Below are 26117 nucleotides of genomic sequence, written 5' to 3' on the forward strand. Positions count from 1 at the left end.
ATTTAATAGAACATAATTGTAAAAAAATCAAGTTAATCGAATATCGTTAATTCTTTTATCCATTTATATTTGTATATATAAATAAATAACATTGTGATTTAAAGTATTTAAATGAATATAAATGTGAGTGGATAAAAGGGTTAACGATATTCGATTAACTTCATTTTTTACAAGTATATTCTACTCGATATACTCTAAAATGTGATTAATTTAAATTATAAAAAGAAACTCAGAAATAAGCCCATAAAACAGTATAACAGTGTCTATTAGGCCCCCAAATCCTAATAAAAGCATAGTCAAAATAAATATTGTGGATCCAATTGCCACTTTTAATAAAGTTCAAGAGAAATGTTGGAAAAAGTATTAATAGGTGTACTTGTCAAAATTTTTTTTTATTACAGATTGATAAAAAAAAAATAAAAAATAATTATTAATATTTATAAAGTTTATAATTTATTTGTATTTTTTTTAAACTCGCATTGAAATTTTTTTCAAAAATAAAATTTGAGATTCTTTAAATAAAGAGTTTAATAACACAGAAAACCTATGGTGGAATTTGACCGTTTAAATTTGTTCATACATTTTATTTAAGTGTGTAAGTAAAATGTATTTTTTTAATTGATGGAGAGTGATGGTCCATCTGATCAATAAACCTTTTGGTAGAAATGACTCACATTTTTCGTCAATTAAAAAATATATTTTGCTTAAACACATTAAAGTGTGGGAAAAACATCACTCGAGGTGCATATCATATGCATCCTCTTATAAATTGATAAAATTTTATCATAAATTTTATAATATTAATTATAAAATATATAAACTTTTCACAAATTGGTATAATAAAAAATATTGTAATCAAATCACAAACTTATTAGTATCAATTACAAAATTTTAGATATTTTGTTAAGTTAAATTTTATCATAAATTTTATAATATTACCCTTGAACATTTATAATAGTATCAATTCTAAACTTTCATTTGTATCCATTGGCCACTCATCATCCACCCACTGCCATATCTTCCTCATCCACTTACTCTCATTTCAACCTTTTTTATTCCTTTCGAATCTACTGCTACCATCACCATCCAATACCGCTGATAAAAAGTGATTAAATTGTCTAAATTATCCTAGTTCGATTAGTTATGACTAATGCATAGCTAGAATTAAATATTATTTTAAAATTTAAAATAAAATAATTAAAAGATTAAAATTTAATTTGTGCCAAGATGGTGTGTTTGGTAACGTTTACGTTTCCAGTTTATATTTACAAAAATTTTATAAACTGGTTTTTGTTTATTTTTTGTTTATTTTTAAAAAAACATAAACTACAAACGCGTTTGGTAATTGACAAAATGTTTAAAAAAATTTAAAAATATAAAAAAGAGTGAGAAATGGCAAGTGGTGGCAAGTGGCGACGGAAGACGGTGGTAGAAAGTGGTGACGGTGGGTGGTGGATAGCTGGTGGAGGGTGGGTGGTGGCAGATGGGTGGTGGTGGTGAGTGGGTGGGTGACGATGGCGGGTGGTGGGTGGTAGTGAGTGGGAGGTGGTGGCGGCGGGTTGTGGCGGCGGGTGATGGCAGGTGGGTGGCGGATGGCGGGTAGTGGTGGGTAGGTGGCGGGTGGTGAGTGGCTGATGACGGGTGGTGGTGGGTGGCGAGTAGGTGGCAGGTGGTAGTGGTGGGTGGGTGGGTAACGGTGGCGGGTGGTGGGTGGTAGCGAATGGGTGGTGTTGGTGGTGGTGGCGGGTGGGTAGCGGATGACGGGTGATGGTGGTGGTGGCGGGTGGGTGGTGGTGGTGGTGGTGGCGGCGGGTGGTGGGTGGTGGTAGCAAGTGGGTGGCGCATGGCGGGTGGTGGCAGGTAGGTGACGGTGGTGGTGGTGGTAGCGGGGGGTGGTGGCAGGTAGGTGGCGGGTGGTGGTGGTGGTGGTGGGTGGGTGACGGTGGCGGGTGGTAAGTGGTAGCGAGTGGGTGGTAGGTGGTGGTGGTAGGTAGGTGGGTGGGTGGCGGGTGGGTGGTGATGGCGAGTGGGTGGCTGGTGGTGGTGGGTGGTTAGTGGTGGCAGGTGGTGAATGGTGGTGGTAGATGGGTGGTGAGTGGGGGTGGCTGGTGGGTGGTGTGTGGTGGTGGCAAGTAAGTGGCGGGTGGTGGTGGCGAGCGATGAATGGTAGTGGCAGGTAGTGGGTGGTGGCGGGTGGATGACAGGTGGGTGGTGGTGGTGGTGGCGGCAACGAGGGGTGGGTGGTGGTGGCGAGTGGGTTGCAGGTGGGTGGTGGCTGGTAGGTGGTGGTGGCGGAAGACGGTGGTGGAAAAATGGTGACGGGTGGTGGCTAATATTGGGTGATAAAAAAAAAAAAACTGAAAACTCAAAATGGAAACACATTTTTTGTGTTTTCATTTTTTGGCCAAATTTATAAACTGAGACCACTGATTTATAAATCAAAAATTTTACCAAACAAGTTTTTATTTGAGTTTTTTAAATTTTTATAAATATAAATAAAAAACTGAAAACGTAAGTGTTACCAAACGGCACCTTAGGTTTTTTGGATTTTTTTTAAATAAAAAAAAATGATTATGTGTCCTCTACAAATAAAAAGCACACCATCTATGATGCATGTTGTACCTACCAACAAATATATATATATATATATATTTCATTTCTCCCTCTCCAATATTCCACCAAATGTTTTGGAAGTAAGGAAATTTTCTAATGTATGACCCACCACATCATATATGACTTTAGGCCTACTCCACAAAGGTTATTTTGGTCATTGGAAAAATAGAGGCCTACCACATTGCTGATTTATTGATCGCATTTTGGGCCCAAAGATTAGATGATATTATATCTCCTATATGAGTGATATAAGATCAGTGTGATTAGAGTATGATAACACATCCATCACATCTATAATCTTTTTTACTTTATTGGTGGGGAAGTTATGATTAAAGGAATTTGAAATTTGGAATATTTTTGTGAAGTGATTTCCACTGTTCATCAGGGTTGACTTTGATGTATTTGACTACTTTCTAGTGTGTACAATTATATTTGGAAAAAAATAGGGGGAAAAAAAAAGGAGTGTTACCACTAGTTCATTCTAATGATTTGAATTGTCAAATTTGTAAATTTTTTTTTGGTATGTGTATCATCAATAAAAAAAAATCAAATTGATCCAATATTTGTAACTAAAAGATGTCGTTAGATTTGTCTTCAAAAAAATTGATTACAAATTTGGAAAATCGATGTTTATTTTTTAAGATAAATTTGATGAAATTGTGTGTTTAATCATTATTGGGTCAATTTAATACTTTTTATATATATACCTATAAGAACTTACAAAATAACTAATTTGGATCATAAAAGTGAGACTAGTGATGATGAGACCAATTTAACTATACTATTATGATAGTTTACATGTTATTTTAACGCAACCAATTTTCATATTAATTTTTGACCATAAAATCTACTCCTCAAAAAGTTAATTCATGATTGTTGATTTGAAAAAAATGACTTTACTAAAATTCAAGTCAAAATTTAACTTTGACACTTTTCGCAATGTATTTGTGCTCTTAAAACAATGCTTTACACTAATTTTTAATAATCACATTTCATATTGTCATATTAATGTAAAAGTGACAAATTTTACCGTTTATACCAATAACTATTAATTTGAAACACTACATGAAATTACTCCAAGAATGCAAAATAACTTCTCTAAGTGGAAGAATGAATGAGACTAATCTTACCTCTTATCTATCCGATCAATATTATTACTCTTATTACTATGAAAATACCATATCATCTTGTCAACTTAGTGCTTTGAGAGTGATGGATAATTAATCTATTGACTTAGCACTCCTCCCCATCTTTTTAATAAAGTATTTGCATCCTAATACACTAATTAGCTATCATTTTATCAATTTTATTTATTTATTTATTTTTCATTTTGGTGGATTTATAACGAAAAATTATTAGGTGGTCTTAGAGTATCACGTGACAATACTCCTATCAATTAATAAATGTCGTGTTTCATGTTATTTCCTTATCGCTCAACACTTAATATTTAAGCATAAAGCCCTAGACCTCTAGCCCCAGTGACCCCAGCCCCACATGGGGGTGGGTGGTTGAAAAAAAAAAAAAAAAAAAAAAAAACAAACAAACTAACTAACTGACCAATAAAATGTGAGTGGAGGTGCTGGGAGTCCCTAACATAGTTGTAATATTTAATCGTGAACTCTATTTTCTCCACCAATCACCACGCTTATGTGAGATCACCTAACCATGCCCATAACAACCAAAGAACATCTCATTTAGTGTGTGGCTTGCTACTCATTAGATGTCCAACATCTTGGTGATGGGGAAATGACTGCTACCCTTACCCTTTGTTGACTGTAATTATTACCCTTTCAATGAGGGAACTCTACTCAATCTAAAGGGCTTGTTTGGATATAGCAGAATGTGTTTGCTTGTGATAACAGTAATCCACTTGGTTGGAATGATATCTATACTCACTCCTCCATTATAAAACTCTAATTAATATCTATTAATAGGTGCTTGGTTTTTCAAGTTCATTATCAATACATAAACACAACTCAACCTCAATGTGCCTTGCAGTCTAATAATATCCTGAACATCTTCCCACTAATGAAAGTTTTTTTTTTTTTTTTTTTTTATTTTTAATTTTAAATTTCTTATTTTTAAAATAAATCAAAAACGAGAAAAATAAGGGAAAGAAAAGTTGCATAGAAATACTCGCACCTAAACATCAAGCCAAATAAATGAGTACCCTCATCTATCAGTCTAATCCTTTGATTTTCAACTAATGAAAATTCAAATATTTTTTTCTCAATGATCATTGTCTACACAACGTGGAAGAAGGGTAATTTGAAAACAAAATTTGATCCCGAATGTTTAGTAGTATTACATAGATAAACTTTATCAACACCTTCGACAATTGTGTTAAAATACATAATATTATCACTTGTCTCAAAAAGAAAAAAAGCAATGGCAAAAACAAAATAAAATAAAATAAAAACCCATAAAAGAGGAGTGTTCTTAATGTTTCCTAAAAAAAAAAAAAAGAAAAGAAAGAAAAATAAAATGGAAAAATAAAAAAATGAAAATGAAAATGAAAAACACTCCTTTATCAATATAGCCAATGGCATCTTCCAAAGACTTGAAGACTTAGAAAGGATTAAGGTCTCCATCATTAGAATATAATTAGAAGAAAAAAATTATGGGACAAAAATACAAAGAAATGACACATTTAAATTATGTGAAATTACAATTTTGTTATGCATTTTCAAAATAGTTATAAATTTATAAAATAATTTAAGACTTTAATTATTAGTATTTGTAAATTTTATCATTAATTTAAAAAAAATTAATTATTTTTTTGAAAATATACATTGAAATGATATTTCCCTTTCAAATTACTAGTTTAAATTAGCAAAAGGTACTCCAAAGATTGAATTTGGGCAAGAAAGACTGGTATATGAGTTTTGAAATGCCATATTAAAGGTAATGATTTGGTAGTTTCGGAATATTATATAATATTATTTATTTAATATTTTAATTAATTATATAATAAAATTTGTACAAGTGGTGTTGTTCTCTTGGTGGGGCCCACTTCGGTCCCATCAGGACGATTCTAATTATTTATTTTAGAAGAAACTACTATATAAGATAGTTTTTGAAAAATTATTATATATTAATAAAAAAAATTTATAATATTAATTATAAGTAATTTTCACTGACACCACTGGGGTGTAATTCCCGCTTTATTTTATAAGGTTCGCCGAGCAGATCATTGAAGTAAAAAAATTAAATTGATAGAATATTGATAGCCATATAATTGAATTATATTTATATAGAAAAAAAATTGGATGGCAAATGATTTATGGAACATATTATCCATTAGTTTTCGGAACCAATAGAATCTAATTATATATTATTATTGATGTCGAACTAATATAATTTTTTATATGGATGACTTGCTCAACTAACTTAAAAAATGAAGAAATCGGATCATAATAAGGTTAGGTTTAGCCCACTGAGGAAGACAACACCTCCCACTCTTCATTGTTTTTAATTTTAAAATCACAAAGATAAAAAATTCAACCAAAAGTAAATTGTATATTAGTCTTACATCCTTTTCATGCATGACACCAATTGAAGAAAGTTAGGCACTCTTCATGGGCAAGTTGTAAATTAAATAAATTTGACTCATGTTCTGCATGGCAACAATAATGGTCGTCGATTATTTCAACCAAACTTATGACTAACTTAGAAACTGAGAAAAAAAAAAGAAAAAAAAGAAAAAAAAGAAAAGGAAACACTTCGCTTTTTCTAATTCTATCATTTTCTCCACAATTGGTCATGACCTCGTTAGCTCCATTAGTTTTATTTTTTTATTTTAAAAAGATGCTTTCTTTTTCTGCATTCCCACAAGTCCACGGATCGACTCCAGATCAAATCGGTGCAAATCTGAATCTAATATGATCTGGATATCAAATCCAAAACCCGCCTTGTTTAATATCTATATGCAAATTAAGATTTCTATTTCTAAATCTGTACAAGTCCTAATATTACTCTTTCTAACATATTTGATTTAAGGATGCAACCAATACGATTACAATTAGACCGGACCGAACCAGATATTTGGTCCGATCCAATTACATATTAGATTTGTCCGAGTCGGGTCTATTGGGCTATCAGATAAGATTTCACTTTATTAAATTGAGATTTTTTAAATTGAATTTAGATCAAATCGGATCGGTTGACAAGCCTACTCCCATTTATGAAACAACTAATCCATTTAACATCTTAGTGTGTAATGATAATGTAAATGCAAATTCACAAAAAAATGTTCAAAGCTCTATTGTAAAATGTTGTCATGCTTGCCTTTTTTTCTTTGTAGTGGGAAGATGTTGAAACATGCCATTGTCAACTTTGAAGACAAGATATGGTTGTGGTCTTTTGTGGGAATTAAGAAAGTCATTGGAGTGTGGGGTATTGCAATCACTTTCCACCCCAACACACCACAATTGCACTAAGCAACAAAGAGAGGTACACAAACATACAACGACTAACAGCAACAGAAGAATAGGCACAATTCCAATCCTAGCAGTATTCAAAGAAGACAATGGCTCGTTTCCAATTGAAATTTCAACTGGATCAGATAATTGAGGTTTCTGACCAGAAAGAATCATTAAACTTTGATATGGAAGAATCATTAAACGGAATATTCTTACCTGTACGAGTTTAAAAAAAAATTCAATTGGGCCATGTTTGAATAAACTCTTACGGGTAAGAGTCTTCTGCTTAATGATTCTTCCTGATTAGATACTTCAACTGTCTGGTCCAGTTCAAGTTTCAATTGGAGACAAGCCAAATCCTTCAAAGAAAAGGGGTCCCAGTGTATGAGACTATCTTGTGCTACTGCAACAAGGAAGGTCAGATGTAAACAACCTTATTCCTACATATAAACATACTATTTTTAAAGTTTAAACCCATCATGGTTTGAAAAAAGTCATATATAAGCAAGGAGATTCTTGTGCACTATTGTAGGAATTGGGGAAGGTTAAATGTAGGCAACTTAACCTCCACATGTGGAGAAACTTTTTACAAGGTTTTAAACCATGTTGGGTTTGAGGAGAACCAAATATAAGTAACCTTACCTCTATATGTAGAGAGACTGTTTCTAAGGTTTAAACTTATGAACAAGTTTAGGAAGATCACATGTGCCTAGCCTTAGCATTGTATGCAAAGAGACTGTTTCCAAAATTTAAACCTAGATGCCAAAGTCGCAATGAAACAACCTTGCCTTTCTAATCCTAAGATTGTGTTTGGTTCAAAAATTTAAGAGAAGATTTGTGGATGGAAAGATAAAAATGGAAGCAAAAGTGAATATAAGCTAAAATTTTGTCAGATCTCTCATTCTTTCACCTTTTTCTTTCACAAATCCTCGGATTCAAACACAACTAAAGAGTACTTAAGAATCTGATAAAATACAGACAACATAAAAAGACAGACAAAACCTAGTATAAACCCTAGAGAAGAGCTTCCAATGCCTACTTCAAACTGTTCAAACATGCAAACTTTATCTGAAATATGTTCAGGCCACAGATAGGCAAAAATTGAAGTTGCTAGAGTGTCTACTTACAAACAACCTTTATCAATAGCTTGTTGTCCTGCTTTATATATGATAACAACAGTGCAAAAAACAATGACTTGCACAAAGTCCTGATATGACACCACCAACAAATGAGAATAAAAGATAATATTTAAAGTCAAAATCATTGTAAACATCAATTATCATTGTCACTCATTCAGGGGTATGTTAGGGATTCAACATACCATGTTCTACTTTAATACATCATCTACCCATATCTACACCAAAACTAGGTGTTTCAAAGGTATAATAAGCAAGGGCAAGAAATCTGCTTTCAATTTTTCTTGAAAAAGTAAAAACTAGTTTGATGAAAATACATATCATTAAAAAAAAAAAATATAAAGATGATGTGTGTTTTTTTTGTTTTTTTCACCAAACTTTAAAGTTTTTCTGAATATTTTTTGAAAAAGATCTTGAAAACGAAATGAAACAAAATAATTTCATGAGTACCAAATTCAATTTTCAATCCACTTCTATAGAAATAGAGCACTACTTTCTAGACCGTATATTGCCCAGAATCGAGCATTTCATTAGGCAATGACGGGTGCCACTATATCATAGTCCAATAGCAATGCAACAACTCAGTCACTTTCGGCCAAAAATGCGGCCTATCAATGATTTTCCATAGAAATATCTTCAAAAAAAGTGGTGCATCAAAGTGAACCCTATACTTTTACCTCAAAATTTCCTTAAGAAGCCATCAAACAGGGGTATATATGCTCAAGGAGTACAAATAATTGACCAGTTTCTGAGGATCTCAAAAAGATTGAGTGCCTAGGCTTAGTGGCACCATGTGTACCTTAAAATATGCCGCAGATTGCAAGTGTTTTGATATGCTCGACAACTTAAGGGACCCCAAAAAAGGGCAATTTATCTTTCAAAATCAAGAACGAGTTTTCAATCCTAAATAATATGAATTGAAAAGTGAACATAGAGCTTAAGTGCTAAATTTGCTAAATGTTAGTTTTGTAGATAAATCTTCAAAAGTATATATCAATTAAAAAAAATGAACCCAAAAAAAAAAAAAAAAAAAAAAAAAAAAAACCCGTCAGAGATGTGTGAAACTATGTTGCATGGACAAGATGCGTGTATGGCCAACTTGGTTTGTGTTTGTCAAAATATTCAACCATCCACCCTCTACTGCTTACGAAATGCTACTCGGTTGATTCTTAAAAAAGTGACAAAACTATCATTCTCTACAACTGGGGGAGAAATGAAGTAGTTATGCTGGGTTTAAAATTATTCTACAATCCCAAATTTCCAACAAAGTAAAAGAGACAAATAATGTATGGCATAACTACATAGATATCTGTTTAGAGCTCTAATGCTTATCTGAAAGGGACACAGATGATTCTGATTCCCGAAAGTGTTAACATATATTTTCTCTATATGAATAAGTTTTCACCGTATGTTGAAGTCATCATGCAATCCCCACTTACATCCAAATAAAAGAAAACTACAAATAACAAATGCCATAACCGCACAAAACATAACAGTCAAATTAAATTGCAGAGTTGTCTTAGGAATCTCCCCCTAACCCAAAGAAAAAAATCAATCAATTCCATTCATATACCACAGGGTTAAGGTTTCCAGCAGTTTCATGAATCAATATGTGAAAATAAAAAATCATTCAATAAGAACATCAGAACTGTCGTTTTTATCACCCGTAACGGTTGGTATGCATCAAATACAAGAGAACAAAACTATAAAATCTAAGATATGAACTATTCACCTAAGTGTGTATGGTCATGGAGCTCTTCACTTGGATCCAAAAAATTCAATCTATACGGAGAACATTGGGTTGCGGCCTCAATGTCCCAAAGATCAGGTAGGGTACCAAGACCATGCCAGCCATAAACAGCGAGAACTGCAGAATGCAAATATGTCAGCTAATTTTCTCGAGAAAAATTTCTAGGGTAAATTACATTAACTACCCCTGAGGTTTGGAAAAAATAAACTAACCCCGACAAGTTTAATTTCCCTTTTAGCAAAATTAAAGCAAACAAAACTAATGTAAGTAGCATGCAAATACATGAATAATCAAGGGTAAAATATACATTTTAGTATAAAAGAGATGATAATATCATTTTTTCGTCCATACGATTAACGAGTGATTGATAGAAAAGGGGCTATGTATTATGTGAATTAAAACCTTAAGGGATCATAGTGTGATTATGTCAAATTAGTGGGGTTCAGTGTATTTTTTTCAAACCTAAAGGGGGGTTAGCATAGTTTACCCAAATTCTGTGTACAAGTAAACACAAAACTAAAACCATATGAGACTCAGACTCACCACAAGAGGCAAGGCCAAGAAACTCCAAATTGGCCACAATGCAAAGGAAAACCTGCATGAAAAGTCCAGAATAACAGGATGAGCAGTCTTGAACATACCGTCAAAATAATATAAAAACAAATAAGTTGGGATAGTTGCCTTACAAGAAAAAGGAGACAACCCCAATAAAGGTAAAAAATGGTAGGGCAGATGTACTTGGAAAATCCCACTTCTCACCAGACTTCCGTATATTCCATGCTAACATACTGGTGTATAAGAAGAAGATAATGTTCAAACCAACTCCCACCATCCCAAGGTATAAGGGTATTCTGCACGAAGGATACACATAACGGTAAACCACACAAGCAAGGAGATTTTTGTTAATCTATATATACGCACCATCAACTCTTAACTCCTCAAGCAATTACATATGTACAGATGCACATAGAATTAAAAAATTTAAATCAATAATGAGACAAATCTAGTTTTTATTACTGGATGGAACAAAGCTGAAGGTTTGAAGCAGTTGCGTAGCATTTACAAGATCAAAGGACAAGTTAAGCAACGTCTGGCAAGTTCTGGAAGCATGAGCTCTGAGCCTGGAGAAGTGAGGCTTAAGCCACGGGATTTAACACTTTAAATTAAAAATAATAGTAATTGGAAAATTATCCAAATTAAGTGGAGAAACATGCCGTCGCTAACAATGTGATCTGATACTCCCTATAGTCTAGTGGCCTTAAAGTCAATGAATTGCCCAAAGAACCTTCAAAATATGTTCCTAAAGATACAAGTCTCAATTTTTCTAGCGTGCCAATTAATTTTTTTTATATTTTTTTTTTCTTAAAGTATTGACTGCATAACTCGGACAAATCTCACGTCAGGAGTTGTATGCCACAGTCATACTCATACATACAAATGGAACATTTTATTTTATCCTTTCCTAAGAAAAGCAAGTTTCAAGTTGTTAGACAAACTTTGATACATCAATCATCAATAAAACTATATCAATTATCAACCTAACAACATCCAATTATTTTTGGTGAATTTCTTAATGTATTGACTGCATAACTCAGACAAATCTCAGGTCAGGAGTTGTATGCCACAGTCATACTCATACATACAAATGGAACATTTTCTTTTATCCTCTCCTAAGAAAAGCAAGTATCAAGTTGTTAGACAGACTTGATACATCAATCACCAATAAAAGTATATCAATTGTCAACCTAACAACATTCAATTATTTTCGGTGAAAAAAATAATGTTTTTAACAAAAAATAGAAAAAAATGAAAAAACAAAAAAGAAAGGAAAGAAAGAAGAGAAAAGAAAATAGTAGCAAAAAACAAAAAACACAATTATTCAGTAATCAATCCAAATACCCCAATCATTCAACATTCTGAAAGGGTTAAAATATAAATGTCCCAGGTGTTCAAGTTGTTTGTAAACATAAAGATACATCCCTAATAGTTGAGAAAAACAAACTCTAAATGGCATGATGCTGCACATAAAACATGCTATCATAGATTTTCTGTACACAACAATACCTAATCCTTTTAATCATTACTGCATGGTGTTAGATCAAGATTTTTGCAATTTTAAGGAGATTAACAGTTAACCAAGTTTTTCTAATGAAATCAGGATCAAGATTTTGGAAGAAAGCCACTTAGTTCTGACATCAACCCTTGATAGTTTTAATTTCAACTTATAATTTACCGAAAGAGTCTTTTAATTCATCAAAATACCAACACACAAAAAAAATGCGAGATTCAAACATATTCTAATAGACACCACAAATACGACATGGTTTTCAAAATATGCAAGTAGCAATCAACATGTCTAGAAGGAAGTGAGAAAAAGTCCAATCTTTAATATTGCAGAATTAAAAAATCAAATTATTATGAAACCATTCCACTTTCTTTCATATCATTAACATGCGAACATGTTGTTCCAACCCACTCTTTTTTGATTAAATAAAAGCACTCTAAGGCGACCAAAATTTGGGCATTTTGAAATGAAATTACTGTTAAATTTTAATGACTGTATAATTGAATTTGAAAACATCCTACACAGCCAAAAATTACTAACTGGTAAATGTGGTCCTGTCAAGAATGTTTAATTATAAATTCTCTAAACTTTGCAGCTATCAAAACTCCATAAATTCTAATCATCTTTGGGGCTACCAAAAATCCATCAATTCTCATCATCTTTGTAGCTACCAAAAATGCATCAATTCTCATCATCTTTGCGGCTACCAAAGCTCCCTCAGTCTAATAAAATTCTTTAAATTATGCAACACTAGCAACTATGTCAATCTTAGCCTCTGAGAAAAAAAACAATGAATTTTAAATTCTTCCAATTATTCAAGACTAGAAACTATGGCAACCTTAACCACTAACAACCAAACAATGAATTTTTAACTGTCCTCTATATGCTTAAAGAACTAATAAAAAGAGCAATAAACGGAAAATAAAAAATCTAAGTATAAGCATTTACCTTCTAATCCGATCATCATGCCACAAGATGACAATAAAATTGGAATGCCTATCACCATAGTATATGATAAAAACTGCGGAAGCAATCCAAAGAACATTCTCCGTAATCTCAACCCATCTCCGTCGCGTCTTCTGCTGCAATGATGACGGTGACTGAGGACTTGCTCTTGAACATGCATCGTCCTCGAGGTCATCACTACCCGAGGTATATCCTTGGCTATGCCTCTGTCTCATGAATCCACCCCCAACTGGTGTTCCACCAGACATTGTTCACTCAAAATAATGACAACCAAAGAATCCAACAAAACCTTTCTAAACTCTCAATCAACCTACTTCTAAAATTTCTTAAACTTAGTCTTCGACAAACATAAAAAGTATGAAGATCTATAGTCTGTAAATCCTATTAAATTCTGACTAAAAAATTATCCACAGACCTAAAAATGACCAAAAAATGTCACTAATGGAACAGTATCAAAATCTGTCTAGATATCTCTGTAAATTGAATGCACAAACTATAAAATTCAATCAAGTTCTATATCCTAAAAACCATTGTCATATATATGATAAACTCAAACACAAAACCCACAAAAACCCGCAAAAACCCACAAAAACATGAAACAGAAAAGATCATAGCAGCGTAATCCAATCATTTCCATCTCCATAACCCACATAAAAAATCAAATTTCTCACAAAACCCATCATCACAATCGAATTTCCCTACAAAACCCTGACCATACGATGCGAGATTACGGAGAATCAAATATCAAAACAATCATTCTATCAAGAAGAAACCCAGAAATCCAATGCCTTAAAAAAGAATTCTTGAAACCCGGAGAGGGGATTCAAAATCCCACAAGATTGCCCAAATCTCGGGCTCTTCAACTGCTCAGATTACAGTATATCAATGTAAAGGAGTAATTAACGAATAGAGAAGAGGCTTGGCAATAAATAAGGCAACCCAAGACAAGGTTTTTGAGTCGTTTCCTGTAGAGAGGGAGAGGGAGAGGGAGAGAGACAGAGAGAGTGTTGTGGTGTTGTGGGTGACGAGGGATCTATGGCGTGGCACAGACCCGTAAGAATTGGAAAGATTTGCAGTTGGGTGTGTAGTGTAGGCCACCTGATTCGTTTCGTGTGCAACCTTGAAGGAATGTTTGGATTGGAAAATTAATTTTAAATGTAAAAATATTTTGCTATATGTTTGGAATTTCTTAAACTTAATACTCATTTTAAAATATTTTGAATTTTCAAATTAGTCAATAGACACACCACAGATCAATGATCTCACCGTAATTAGTACCGGCTTAAATTTTTAAAATTTTAAGATACTAATTTTTTTGGGTATGTGCAGGAATAGTCATTAGTTGGGTTTAGAATGTATTTATAACCACTTGACAAATTAGATTGGTGGTGGGAGCAAGTTAATTTTATAATTTTAAAAATATAAATACCAATAAAAATTATAGATAATAGTATTTATAATTAATGAAAGTTAAAAGATGTAAGATGATAAATAAATAATATTTGAGTTAATTTTATAATATTGAAAAAAAATTGAATGATATATATTTAATAAATATAAATATGACAGAGGAGTAAAACCCCATTTATATCCCGTCCCACTTCTTCATGGAGGTGGAGAAAACCCGCGCCGGGTGGGAATAAATGGTCATCCCTAACTTATGCTCGAATTCTTTTTAAAATTTAATTTTATGTAGTAATAGAATTAGAAAAAAAATCATTTACAAGTCGATCTGTTTATTCATATAAAACTATTTTCAAGGTATTAATTTTGTTTGTTTGCAAATCAATTGAAAAATTAGATGTCAAAATATAATAATCGAGTCCTAAAATATTAAACTTAGAAAGTGAATTGATTTTAATTCATTTTTTAAAATTACCATAACATTGTATTTATTTGAATAATTTATTGCTCTTTTTATTCAAAATGATTAAGACGAATCTTGCAAATTTGATAGTGTCCCCCTTTTGCCAATTATTCTGAAGAGATTGTTTCAAATCATATGGAAATGCTAATTAATTTAGAATTAACATTTTTTTTATTATAAAACTTCTTCAAAATATATTGGAAACAATATTTGCAAGCAATAACCAACAAATATAAAAAAGAAGTGTGTACTTGGATTTCATAAACAAAAATTTCCAGTATCATAAAGAAAATGTTCTAGAATGAGTGTGAATTTTTAAAAAATAAAACATGTTTTCAAATTAATAAAAGAAAAAAAAAGAAATTAACAGAGGAGAGGAAAAAGAATTTATCATAAAAATGGAAGGAAAAGAACATAATAAAGGAGGGTAAGTGAACATATATGCGCGCGCACGCAATTTTTTTTTTAATTCACATAATAGTTAGATTATTTTTCATTAATAATTTGTTATATTATATGATATATCAGATTGTTGGATTTGCTTGTTTACTCTCTCAATTGTACTTTATTAATTTGTAATTAATTTTTTTATTTCTCATTTTATGATAATCTTACAATAACATAGAACAAACCAGAATAAAATGGTCGAAATAATTTTTTATTTCTCAAGCCTTTTGGTTTGTCTTATTTGAGAAAATATTCATTTCATGGGCTTGAGATGTGTTGGAAGTTCATTGGACACAAAGAAAGGTCAAAATAGTTTAGTGTTAAATGGGTTTTTGTTTTAAAACTTCAAGCCCATGCCTCTTGTGTTTTGCAAGCATACATCAGTTGATCATGCTTGCTTGTTCACCACTCTATTATTTTTGAATTAAATGACTGCCAAACTTGGCCACCCAAAGTGGAAATTAATAATTATAGGGGTGTGCTATGCAAAGACAAAAATAATGGAAAAATACCCTAAAAAAACATGACAATACGGACTTGCATGTGCAATTTCTAGTGATTTCTTTTTAAAGTTTTGTTTCATATCCCTACTACTAAGCCTCCGTTTGACAAGTTGGTTTTTAGACTTTTTTGATTATTTTAGTCACAAAAGACAAAATAGGTTATTTTAGTCACAAAAAATAAAACATCACATCCAATCCATAATCATTATACTCTTCACTCACAAAAAAAGCTAAAAAAATCAAAAACAAAAAAGTCCTTCCCAAACTAAACTTTTTAGCTCAGCCTAAAATAGTCAAAAAAATCAAAACGCTAAAAAGCCAACCCACTTCCTAAACGAAAGTTGGATTCATTTTAAGAGATCACTGAATATTTATTTGATCATTAATTTCAAAATTTTAAAATTAGTTGAGGTGTGCGTAAATTAATTTAGACACACCCAATAATTTCTTTAAAAAATTTCTTACTGAACTTTTGAATATTTTATACATTATACATGTGAGTATGAACCTTATATTACGTGGAACCCACATAACAATTTTATAAGAATACTTACTCTATTTGGTTAAACTTCAAAAGCTTTTTTTTTTTTTTCATAATAAACGCTGATCATTTTCACATGACTTTTTCTTTTTTAGAGTAAACATAATTTTTGGAAATTTAAAATAATTTTTAGTGCTTATTTTGGTCCAATTAATTTATATATTTGAAAAAATAAATAGAAATATATTTTGATAATTTTTGAGAGAACGGAGGATTTTAAAACCAAGTGATAAGGGTTTTGTTTGGTTGAGTTTTTAGAATATATTTTTGAATTTAAAAAAAAAAAAATTACAAACTAGTTTGATAAAAATAAAATTTCTAAAAGTTGTTTTATCCTTAAAAAGATAGAAAATCATAATAAAAAAGAGTTGGTTTCATTATTCAATCATCAAGATAAAGGATTTTACTCACCTATTATTGGTTTTTAAAAGAGTGATGTGTTGAAAACGAAAGTGACTTTGGTTTGATAATCACAATGGTTAGATTTCTTAAGCTAGCTTCTTTCTAGGAGGAATCTTTGTGATGTTATATATATAAACTCTAGAATAGAATTGTTACACTTTATCTACTCGGTATTTCTAAGTTTTAATGTAACGTATTAAGCTTAGACAATATTATTATATGACTTTTAAGTTGACTTTTTTGCTTATTATGAAAAAAGGTGCAAAAAAAAAATTTATGTAACTTAAAATAAGTCAATAAACAACTTGTTTATGGTATTGCCAAATAAACTCTAAGTTAACTTTAATAAAAGGGTCAGTCTTATTAAAGATGTAATAAGAGTTTTAATCAATATCACTAAGTAGACTTGTAAATTAGCTCCAAGCAAAGAATCAAGTTTGCCAAAGACATAATACAAGTTTTAGTCAATTTTATCATTATCATATTAGGATCAGAGACTACCAACTTACATCACTGAAAACTTCTATTTTAATTTTGATGAAAGAGGGAAACTCAAAGAAGTAATAGAGTTTCAGTAAATTTTATCATTATCATATCAAGATAAAAAATTTACTTGAAATTTATAGACAATATCACCAGAAACTTCTAAGCCTCCGTTTGAGGAGTGGATTGACTTTTTGGCTTTTTTAGTTATTTTAGCTTGGGGCTCAAAAGCCTGGTTTGGGAATGATTTTTTGACTTTTTTGGCTTTTGGTGAGGTGTCTTCCTGTTAAATTACCAATATGCCCTTTTTGGCTTTTTTTATTTTTTATTTTGGGTTTGGATTTGGCAAATTTTGCTTAAATGTTTTTTATTTATTTATTTATTTTTTTTATTTTGGGTTTGGATTTGGCGTATTTTGCTTAAATTTTTTTTATTTTGGGTTTAGATTTGGCGTATTTTGCTTACATTTTTTTTTATCTTTTTATTTTGGGTTTGGATTTGGCGTATTTTGCTTTTTATTTTTTTTTTTATTTTGGGTTTGGATTTGGTGTATTTTGCTTAAAATTTTTTTTTTAAAGTTTTTTATTTTTGGTTTGGATTTGGCATATTTTGCTTAATTTTTTTTTTAAGTTTTTTATTTTTGGTTTGGATTTGGCGTATTTTGCGTATATTTTTTTTTTGTTTTTTTTATTTTTTTTTGGTTTGGATTTGGCATATTTTGCTTAATTTTTTTTTTAAATTTATGTTTTTGTCTCTTTTTTTTTTAATACATTAATTAGTTCTTGTTCTTTAATTTACGTTTTTTGCCTTCTTTATTTTTATTGGTATACAATAACTTATTTATTTATTTATTTGTAAATTACGTGGCAAATGGTAATTTATGTTTTCATGTTTTTTTTTTAATGTTTTTGAATGAGACGTATTTTTGTCGTTATTTTTTTAAAATTTACGATTTTGTCATTTTTTTATTCACTCACATTAATTTGCGTTTTAATTTTTATTTTACTTTTAATTTTATTTTAAATATTTAAATAATGTAAATATTCAATTGATTGTAAAATAAAAATAATATTTAAATAAAGGAATATTTAAAAAAAAAAAATTAAATAATTTAAATATTCAATTAATTTAAAATATTAAAAATGTTAATATTTTAAATTTAAAAATAACTTTACACTCAAATCGTAACCAAACACATAAAATAAAACACAAGTAATAATTTATTTTTAAAACTCATAACCAAACACATAACTTGAAACTAAATTTAAATTAAATTTTTTTTTTTTTTTTACTTTTTGTGTGAAAGGACGCATGCCCCTCTTTCTTGGGGGTAGTTTCGTAAATTTTGCTTGTCCAGTGTTGTTGCCTCTTTCCTGTGCATCTTTTGGCTGAATAAGTCATTTTTGTCCTTATGTGGCTAATTTAGGCCCCAGCTTGCTTCCCAAACACCACCTAAGTTAGCTTTAATGCAAGAGTTAAGCTAGTGACAAATAAAAGACATGCATTTTTAATATTCAAAGGTTCATGTGCCAAAAAATTTAATTTGTGAGATTTCCTACCTTTGTTTGGAAAATTCATACTCAAATTTATGATCTAAATACATCATAAGCTCGTTTGGAAAGTGAGTTGACTTTTTACCTTTTTGACTTTCTTGACTATTTTAGCCTGGGGATAAAAGACCTGGTTTGGAAAGGACTTTTGATTTTTTTGTGAGAGAAATAATGTAATGATTATGGGTTGGATGTGATATTTTGTCTTATTGGGCTAAAAAGTCTATTTTATTTTTTGTGACTATTTTAGCCAAAAAAAAAAAAACCTCAAAACCAACTTCCCAAACGGAGGAAAAGTTATTTGAATTCTCCCCATTTGAATGAAAATAAAAGTTTCGGTGGTGCTACATGCACCAATTAATATACACACTAATATACCAACTAGTGTTATGTCATTATTACTGACCTTATCTATTATATAAATTATAAATACCTAAAACCTCTGAAATTATGCCATATCATTTGTTAGTATAGTAGTTAGTACATTAATGGGTACATATAGCATTATTCTAAAAGTTTCGATGGTGCTACATGCACCAATTAATGTACACATTAGTGTACCAATTAGTGTTATGTCATTATTACAAGGGAGAGTTTTGTGGTTGATTCTCTGTCTATGTAGTAATATGGAGAATATGGGTATGAAAAAGAGACGTGTTTTAATATACATATTTTTAAAAATCTCAACCCAGCAATTAAAAAAACTAGCTAGATTAAGTTTGTAAATACAAAAAAAAAAAAAATACAAAAATTCAGAATATTTTTGTATTTATTAAATTTAAAAAAAATATATCCACAAATATTTTATTTTCTAGGTTCATCGAGGTTAAGTGCATCAAAAAAATAAAATTATTTAACTAAAATATGAAAAAAAATCACTGAAGATAACAAAATACAAAAAAAATTAAAAACTACATTTGAAAACTTAAAATCAAAACGTTTGTTTTGTGAATTATGCTTTTACAAAAGTGAGCATGATCGGGAAACCACACAAATTGATTATAATTGATTTTTATTTAAAATTTAATATTCAAACAAAATAACAATAATAATAATAATGTAACGTGTGAGACGAAGAGTGGTGTGTAAGTTCTTTTAAAAGAGAGATGTGTGTCGAAATAAAAGGAGTTCAGATCTTCGGCCGCTCTTTCCAGCAGCACTACAAAACGACGTCGTTTTGTAGTGAAAAAACGACGTCGTTTTGTTTAGTTGGTTTTTTTTTTTTTTTGTTCCGAAAAATTCGAATTTCCCGCCTGATCATTTTGACTTCATCTTCGTCCCTATCTCCTCTGTTTTGCCCTAACAAACCACGTAGCTGGATAGAGAGAGAGAGAGAGAAGAGAGGCGCTGGAGAACGGAGAGAACGATGGTGGACGGAGGCGACGGTAATGGAGAGAGGTTGGCGGAGGGACGCGAGTCCGGCTGTGACGCGACGATGACGGAGGGACGTGAGTCCGGCTGTGACGCGACGATGCCGGAGGTATACACGAGTCTCTATATTTCAGTCTCTATATTTCAGTCTATATATTTTAATGATATTTCAATGATATTTCAGATCTTCGGTCTCTATATTTCAATGATATTACAAATATGTCAGTCTCTATATTTCAATGATATTTCAGTCTATATTTCAATCTCTGTATTTGTATGTATTTTGTTTGGCTGTGACGAGGTATACACGAGTTCAGATCTTCGGTCTATTTCTCTATTTCAGTCTATTTCTCTATTTCAGTCTGTATGTATTTGCAGACATTACAAATATACCAGTGCTATATACAATTTAATTTTTCAGACTAATTTTTCAGACATTACAAATATTAATTTTTCAGACTAATTTCTCTATTTCAGTCGTATCAAATCTAATTTTTCAGACATTACAAAGAGATTGAAATAAGTATATATTATACCAGTGTATATATACAAATATACCAGTGTATAAAAGATACAAAATAAGTATAAAAGATATCACTGGTATATTTGTATCTTTTATTGAAATAAGTATATGTTATAAATGATATCTTTTATACTTACTTTGATTTGCAGACATTACAAATATACAAATATACCAGTGTATATATTAATTTTTCACATTACCAGTGCTTTGATTTGCAGGCATTACAAATATACAAATATACCAATGTACATATTAATTTTTCTCTATACATTTCTCTATATTAATTTTTATATATAATTAAGGATTTATATATAATTAAGGATTTTGTGAATTCAGAAATTAGTAATTATAAAGAAGAGTGATTAGTAACTATGATTGATTTTTCAATATCATTTATAACTATGATAGTTATATATAAAAGATATCATTTATAACTATGATCTGGTCCATCATTTCAAAGAGATTTACAAAATTATAAAATAATTAATTTTTCTCTATACATTTCTCTATATTAATTTTTATATATAATTAAGGATTTATATATAATTAAGGATTTTGTGAATTCAAAAATTAGTAATTATAAAGAAGAGTGATTAGTAACTATGATTGATTTTTCAATATCATTTATAACTATGATAGTTATATATAAAAGATATCATTTATAACTATGATCTGGTCCATCATTTCAGAGAGATTTACAAAATTATAAAATAAAACTACCTTAATAAACCACTCCCCATAACCTATAAATCGAATTGCAGGTAATCGAAGAAAATAATGTTGTTAATGAGTTGGCTAATTGTGGTTGGAAGCCAAAATTGGGCATGTTATTTGACTCTGAACAAGCTGCATATGATTTTTATAATACCTATGGCGGAAAGGTGGGCTTTAGTATTAAGAAGCTATATGCACACAAGAACAAACATACTAAGGAAATAACTTCACGGAATTTTGTATGTTACAAAGAGGGAACTCGGGGTATTGACAAGCGAGATCCACTAGTAAAATTTCCGAGACAAGAGGTGAGGTGTGGTTGTCGTGCTCGATTTAGTATCAAGTTAGATAGAAATTTAGGAAAATATGTTGTCATTGATTTTGTTGAACATCATAATCATGATCTTGTGCCTCAAGAGTGCATTCATATGTTGCCATCCCAAAGAAAAATATCTACCACCCAAGCAATTGAAGTAGAATTGGCTGCAGAATCTGGAATTCCTCTTAGGTCTGCTTATGAGCTATTTGGTAGGGAATCTGGTGGAAGAGCATCACTTGGCTTCACCAAATTGGACCAAAAAAATTACTTGAGATCGAAGAGACAAAAAGATTTGGAATATGGAGAAGCGGGTAGTGTGTTGCAATACTTTCGTAAGAAAAGTTTAGAAAATCTATCCTTTTATTATGCAGTCCAATTAGATTGTGAAGAGCAAATAAGTAACATATTTTGGGCGGATGCACAAATGATAATGGACTATGCTCAATTTGGTGATGTAGTGACCTTTGACACTACTTACAAATTAAATAATGAACATAGACCTTTTGGAACCTTTGTTGGATTTAATCATCATCGAGAAACTGTTGTATTCGGTGCAGCGTTGATGTATGATGAGACTGCTGAATCATTCACATGGTTGTTTCAGATTTTTTTGGAGGCAATGTCAAACAAAGCTCCAAAAACTATTTTCACCGATCAAGATGCTGCGATGGCTAAGGCCATTCCCATTGTCATGCCTAGTACAAACCATCGACTTTGTACATGGCATTTGATGCAAAATGCTATGAAGCATGTGAGTTTCCTCTTTCAAGATGTTGGGGTAAAGGGTGTCTTTTCAAAATTTATGCATCAAATTGATGATGAAGAAAAATTCAAAATACAATGGGACCAAATGCTTCATAGGTATGATGCACACAACAATCATTGGTTGGCGCAAACTTTTGGTGTGAAGGAGAAATGGGGATGGCCATATATTATGAATTCTTGGGCAGCTGGAATGAGTACTACTCAACTAAGTGAATCATTCAATGCATTTTTGAAGGATTATCTCAATTGTGATCATAACTTGATGGAATTTTTCAAGCATTTTGAGAGGGTGCTCTATGAAAAAAGGTATAAAGAATTGGAAGCCGAGTATAATTTGTGTCAAAAATTGCCAAGGGTTGCCATTCCAACTGTGATGTTAAAGCAAATGGCAGATATTTACACCAAAACAATTTTTGAGGAATTCCAAAATGAGTACGTGCAGTCCATTGAAGCGTCCATTGTAGGCACTATTCATGATGGTGAGAGTACCATATTCACAATTCAAACGGATGTAGATGGAAAAAAAGATAAGAATGTGACAATGGATAGAGATGGTTTTTTGAGTTGGAGTTGCAAGAAGTTTGAAGTGAAGGGCATAGTGTGTCAACATTGTTTAAAGGTGCTTAGAGAGATAATCAATGCAAAGGACCTTCCTGCACAATACATACTCAAACGATGGACTAAAAAAGCAAGGGCTGAAACTGTGAAAGATAGGCGTGGGTATGATGTGAAGGCTGATGTCAAACTACATCAAAGCGACCGATATAGGTCATTGATGAATATGTTTAAAGCTATAGCAAGTAGAGCCGCCGAAAGTGAAGAAACTTATCATTTGTCACTTGCAAAAGGTGAAGAACTGAGTGTCATGGTTGAAGACAAATTAAGTGTGCACATTTTTGGTCAAGTGGAGATCACTGAATTCAGAAATTCCTCAGCTAACACATGCCCACAGAGTGATGAAGTAGATTGTCCAATCCAAGCCAAGGGACTGAAGAAAAGACAAGCAACTACTAAGGGAAGAAGGAGGATCAAGGGCGGGATGGAAAAATATATTGCGAAGAAGAAAAGAATGCAATCTAAGCAGGTAATTAATTGAAGTTATGTCTGATTGTTATGTGTTATCAATTTTGTGTTATGTGTGTTACGAAAATAATTTATTAAATAATTTGGTTGTTTGCAGGGTGATAGTTTTTGTACTCTTGAAGGTCAATATGAGCCTCCTGTTGCCATGGGTAATATTTCTAGTCAGGTAATTTTTACTATTGTGTGCAACCTTGTATTAATTTGATGGATTGATTATTCTTGCAACTAATAGCGTTATATTGATTATTTTTGGTCTTTTGTGATGCACGTAGGATGGTTCTTTTTCTACTTATCAAGGTCAATCTCAACCTTCTTCCGACATGGGTAATCATTCGATACAGGTAATATTTAATTTAGGGTGTTTACCTTTGACATGCATAGACGTTAGGGAAATTGAACCTCATATGGAATTATGAACTTTGTCTTATTCTTTGCTTTATGTTGGTTTACGTTAGGGTGTTTACACTCCACAAGGTCAATCTCGACCTCCTATTGCCATGGGTAATATTTCTAGTCAGGTAATTTTTACTTTTGTGTGCAACCTTGTATTAATTTGATGGATTGATTATTCTTGCAACTAGTAGCGTTATATTGATTATTTTTGGTCTTTTGTGATGCATGTAGGATGGTTCTTTTTCTACTTATCAAGGTCAATCTCAACCTTCTTCCGACATGGGTAATCATTCGATACAGGTAATATGTAATTTAGGGTGTTTACCTTTGACATGCATAGACGTTAGGGAAATTGAACCTCATACGGAATTATGAACTTTGTCTTATTCTTTGCTTTATGTTGACCTCCTTTTGCCATGGGTAGTAATTATGTTGAGGTAATATCACATATTGTTTGTTTTTTAACATGAAAATGCATTATGAATTTTTTTTAAAATGCATTGTCTTATTCTTTGCTTTATGTTGGTTTACTTTAGGGTGTTTACACTACACAAGGTCAATCTCGACCCCCTTTTGCCATGGGTCGTAGTAATTACGTTCAGGTAATATTTCATATTGTATGTTTTTTAAAATTAAAATACATTTTTATTTTTTTTGATGGACATTCTTCTTTTATTTGTGTTGGTTTACTTTAGGGTCATGGTCGCGAATCCCAATTTCAACTTTCTTTTGCCATGTGTCATACTAATTATGCCGAGGTAATATTTCATATTGTATGTTTTGTAAAATGAAAATACATTATTACTATTTTTCATTTCATACTTTATTTTTTTACGTTGGTTTACTTTAGGGTGATGGTCGTGCAACCTATATTTCTCAACCTCAATCCCAATCTCAACCTTCATTTGCCATGGGTCGTACAAGTGTACATCATGTCATGTATCCTACATATGATGTGAGTTGTAATTGGTTACATACTTTACATTGAAAATGTAATATAAATTCTAAAAAAAGTTTAATACATGTATCACTATTTCAGGGAAATAACACGCCTCAGTCAATGCCGCCTGATTCAATGCCTTTACTGTGTCCCACTCCGACATCGTTTCAGAAATTGCTTCGAGATAGTACTGCAGTCCAACTGTCACAAGCCTCACATAGTCCTGCTGACAGTCGTGTGGATGGACATCCCTGGAAGGCTTGCACTGAACGATGATGTTATTATATTTGTGGATTTGGGTGTATTTTTTTTTATGTTCGGTGGGATTTGGATATTTTTGATGGACAATTTTTTGTATGTATTATGTTTTGTGGGATTTGTATAATTTTTATGGATATATTTTTTATGTATTTGTAATGTTTTGTGGGATTTGTATAATTTTTATGGATATATTTTTTATGTATTTGTAATGTTTAGTGGGATTTGAATTTTTTTATGGACATTTTTTATTACACCCAAGAAGGGGTGAGAGTTTAGTATTAATGTATTCATGTTTGGTGGGATTTGAATGTTTGCGTACATTTTTTATTACACCCAAGAACGATGATGTTTTTTTACTTCACATGATAAATTCTTCATTAATACGGTCAAAATCCTTTGTTTGATTCATAGTTTACTTTGTTTTTCCATTCAATTTTTTGTACTGGTTGGACTGTCCACTTAATTGTGGTAATCTTCATGTTATGGTTTCCATTATAATTCTTCAAACGCCATTTTTCACATTTGTTTAAAAATATAATTTCTAGAATTGTTTAGTATACATTCTTAAAAAAAAAATGGGTGTTTTGTTCAAGAGTAATTTGAAAGCATTTTATGCATGTTATGAAAGCGCACAGCTTTAAACTTTGCATGCCATATGATACCAATTCTCACAATTGGGATATTCAAAATAAGAATGGAGATGTATAATGCTTTAGTTTGGATGACATCATTAAAAACTAAAATCAATGTTTCTATGTCAATTTGAATTTTAAAATTTCCTGTTTTGATTACACCCTGTAATGTAATGGACAGGTTGAACTTATTTCCGGTTATTTACTGTTTTGATTACACCCTATAATGTAATGGACAGGTTTGATTTTATTTCCTGTTTTGATTACACCCTATAATGGAGAAAATACACTTATTTCCTATTTTCATTACACCCTGTAACGGACAGGTTGAACATAATCATAACCATACAAAGTGCACAACATAACCATACA

At 31.4% G+C, this 26117-nt stretch overlaps 2 protein-coding genes across 2 annotated transcripts; one reads left to right on the forward strand and one right to left on the reverse strand.

The window, feature by feature from the left end:
* Positions 1 to 9783: 9783 nt before the first annotated feature.
* Positions 9784 to 14325, reverse strand: LOC114278927 (testis- and ovary-specific PAZ domain protein). The gene is made up of 4 exons (XM_028221081.2): positions 12934 to 14325; positions 10607 to 10771; positions 10464 to 10515; positions 9784 to 10037 (listed from the first exon to the last, which is right to left on the reverse strand). The coding sequence occupies exons 1-4, from the start codon at positions 13197 to 13199 to the stop codon at positions 9948 to 9950; spliced, it is 573 nt and encodes a 190-aa protein (XP_028076882.1). The 5' UTR covers positions 13200 to 14325; the 3' UTR covers positions 9784 to 9947.
* A 5785-nt stretch (positions 14326 to 20110) lies between these two features.
* Positions 20111 to 25128, forward strand: LOC114279646 (protein FAR1-RELATED SEQUENCE 5-like). The gene is made up of 10 exons (XM_082872270.1): positions 20111 to 20224; positions 21400 to 23520; positions 23617 to 23685; positions 23792 to 23860; positions 23975 to 24037; positions 24144 to 24212; positions 24449 to 24514; positions 24608 to 24670; positions 24763 to 24867; positions 24952 to 25128. The coding sequence occupies exons 1-10, from the start codon at positions 20111 to 20113 to the stop codon at positions 25126 to 25128; spliced, it is 2916 nt and encodes a 971-aa protein (XP_082728396.1).
* The last annotated feature ends 989 nt before the right edge of the window (positions 25129 to 26117 follow it).

This window comes from Camellia sinensis, chromosome 5 (assembly GCF_055761805.1).
Source record: "Camellia sinensis isolate YWXY chromosome 5, ASM5576180v1, whole genome shotgun sequence".
Taxonomy (NCBI): domain Eukaryota; kingdom Viridiplantae; phylum Streptophyta; class Magnoliopsida; order Ericales; family Theaceae; genus Camellia; species Camellia sinensis.